Source organism: Octopus bimaculoides, chromosome 29, assembly GCF_001194135.2.
Source record: "Octopus bimaculoides isolate UCB-OBI-ISO-001 chromosome 29, ASM119413v2, whole genome shotgun sequence".
Lineage (NCBI taxonomy): Eukaryota > Metazoa > Mollusca > Cephalopoda > Octopoda > Octopodidae > Octopus > Octopus bimaculoides.
In genome coordinates, this window is record NC_069009.1 from 3,024,840 (window position 1) to 3,027,616 (window position 2,777).

The window sequence follows — 2,777 nt, forward strand, 5'->3', positions numbered from 1 at the left end:
TGTGTTTGTCCCCCCCAATATCACTTGACAACCGATGCTGGTGTGTTTATGTCCCCGTAACTTAGCGGTTTGGCAAAAAGAGACCGATAGAATAAGTACTTAGGCTTACAAAGAATAAGTCCTGGGGTCGATTTGCTCGACTAAAGGCGGTGCTCCAGCATGGCTGCAGTCAAATGACTGAAACAAGTAAAAGAGTAAAGAGGTTGATAAAATAAGTACCAGGTGAGCACTGGGATCTATGCAATCAACTTACCCACACTCTGAAATTGCCGGCCTTGTGCCAAAATTGGAAACCCATTATTATCATCTTTTTTTTTTTTTTTTTATCATTGCTGTTGTTATTTTTTTTATGTTTCCAGGAGATAGACGAAACATTGGCCGAGAGGATAATTGGCCTGTCCGAGATGTTCCCCGAAAGCCTACGCAACACGACCTGTTCGTTGTGCAGCTTATCGCTCAATTACGCAAGGTTGTTGTACAGTCTCACTCGGTCAGTGGCATGGATCTTCGTGTCTTCGGCGACCATTATCGTACTCCCAGCCCTGTTCGAATCCGAAAGGGCTCAGGCACAAGAGCAGCAACTTCAGCAACAAAGACAGGTAAACTTATTATTATTATTATTATTATTATTATTATTATTATTATTATTATTATTATTGAGTGAGAGTGCAGTGCATGCCATCAAAGTGACAGTGGGGTAAAATATACGAAAGCCCATTATACCCATCATGACTACCCGTCTGATAAGGGTACACCAGGCACATGCATCACAACCATATGTGCACGACATAGTGATCTCATATCAAGATAAACAGCGCATGACCTCACAGGTGGGGCCCAGTTAGAATTTTCTTCATGTCGAGTAGCCCATCCCACTCAAAAGGTCCCTGAATAAGGTTTGTTTAAGGATGTTGAGCAAAACACCCATGTTTCCAAAGGTGAATTATCCAAACCCCAAAGAATTCCTCTCAACACATGGTTATGATGCTCCCCCACTACTTCTGATCCTTCTCCACTACTTCTGCTCATGATCAGAGATACACATATCGTCAGCCACCAAGGGACATGCTCAACTGGTTAAGGTCAAACAACTGACAATCAAATCTGGTATTGAGCAGAATATTTGCTGTAGCCCATCTTTTTATACCAAGACAAAACAATGTACATGATAACACTTCCAATCAATTAAGATCAGAAGCCATGAGAGCCACTGCCTGGTACTGCATCCGGGCATTTATTATTTTTTATTATTATTATTATCATCATCTTCATCATTATTAATGCAGTGAACTGGTAGAATTGTTAGTATGCTGGGCGAAATGCTGAGCAGTAATTGGTCTGTTGCTACGTTCTGAGTTCAAATTCCACTGAGGTCGATTTTGCCTTTCATCTTTTCAGGGTCAATAAATTAAGTACCAGTTACGCACTGGGGTTGATGTAATCAACTAGACCCCTACCCCAAAATTTCAGGCCTTGTGCCTTTAGTAGAGAGGATTATGATTATTATTATTAGCAGAAACCTGTTCCTGTCCCTTCTATCATACTTTTACCTCTCAACACCTAATACAAAGTCACCCACCCTTATATAATGTTAGGTGGCCATGTATCTCCTCTCCAGAGAGAAACCTGTTCCTGTCCCTTCTATCATACTTTAAGCCCTCAACACCTAACATAAAACCACCCACCCTTATATAATGTGAGGTGGACATGTATCTTCTCTCCAGCAAGAAAGTATGATAGAAGGGACAGGAACAGGTGTCTTACTGTGAGGAAGATACATAGCTACTTTCCATTATATAAGGGTGGGTGGCTTTATCTTAGAAGTTGAGAGGTTAACTTACAAGGGGGACAAGAACAAGTTTCTTGCTGTGTAGGGTCATATAAACACACCGATATTGGTGTGTTTCTGCTCTCATAACTTAGCAGTTTGGCAAAAGAGAACAATAGAATAAGTGCCAGGGTTTGAAAAACAAAAAAAAATATAGGGGTCAATTCACGTGACTAAAAAAAATTCTTGAAGGTGGTGTTGCCCCAGCATAGTTGCAGTCTAATGAGTGAAACAAGTAAAAGAACAAAGATCTCTCTCTCCTTCTGTCTTTCTCTCCCTCCTTCTGTCTCTCTCTCTCTCCCTCTCACTTTGTTTTTATTCTTTATTTTTAGATCCTTCTTGGCCCAAATGCTGCTGTGTCTGGTTCCGCGCCTGGGTTACTTCCTGGAGTTGGGAGTGCCCCACCGAGAGTCTAATGAGAGAGGTTGAATCTGTGCATCACTTACTCATCATGTGTAGTCACCATTTTTTATTATTATTATTATTATTATTAGGATGATGATTATTATAATTTATTTATTATTATTATTGTTTAGGCTGTCAGATTATTTTAATTAAATATTATTTCGCTCACAGATATTTGCTGTTCGTTGTTGTCGATTTATATTCTGCTGTTTTTTTTGTTTTTTTTTCTTAAATCTGTCTTTTCCCTATGGCTATGGTGTCTGCACACTGCACAATCCAACACACTTGCTCTCCCACTGACTTATTTGCCATTTGCTAGTTGGATATATACGAGTGGGTGATTAGTTAATTATTGGAGTGGGTGTGTGGTAAGTAGCTTGCTTACCAACCACATGGTTCCGGGTTCATTCCCACTGCGTGGCACCTTGGGCAAGTGTCTTCTACTATAGCCTCGGGCCGACCAAATCCTTGTGAGTGGATTTGGTAGACGGAAACTGAAAGAAGCCCGTCGTATATATGTATATATATATATATATATATATAT

General features: G+C 40.2%; 1 protein-coding gene across 1 annotated transcript in view; it reads left to right on the forward strand.

Annotated features, from left to right (window-relative positions):
* The window catches only part of LOC106871540 (mitochondrial import receptor subunit TOM22 homolog), a 5,019-nt gene extending 2,612 nt beyond the window's left edge, over positions 1–2,407 (forward strand). The window contains exons 2-3 of the mRNA XM_014918040.2: positions 360–599; positions 2,161–2,407. Coding sequence (XP_014773526.1) covers positions 360–599; positions 2,161–2,244 — 324 coding nt within the window. The 3' untranslated portion in view covers positions 2,245–2,407. The remainder of the gene's footprint in view (positions 1–359; positions 600–2,160) is intronic.
* The last annotated feature ends 370 nt before the right edge of the window (positions 2,408–2,777 follow it).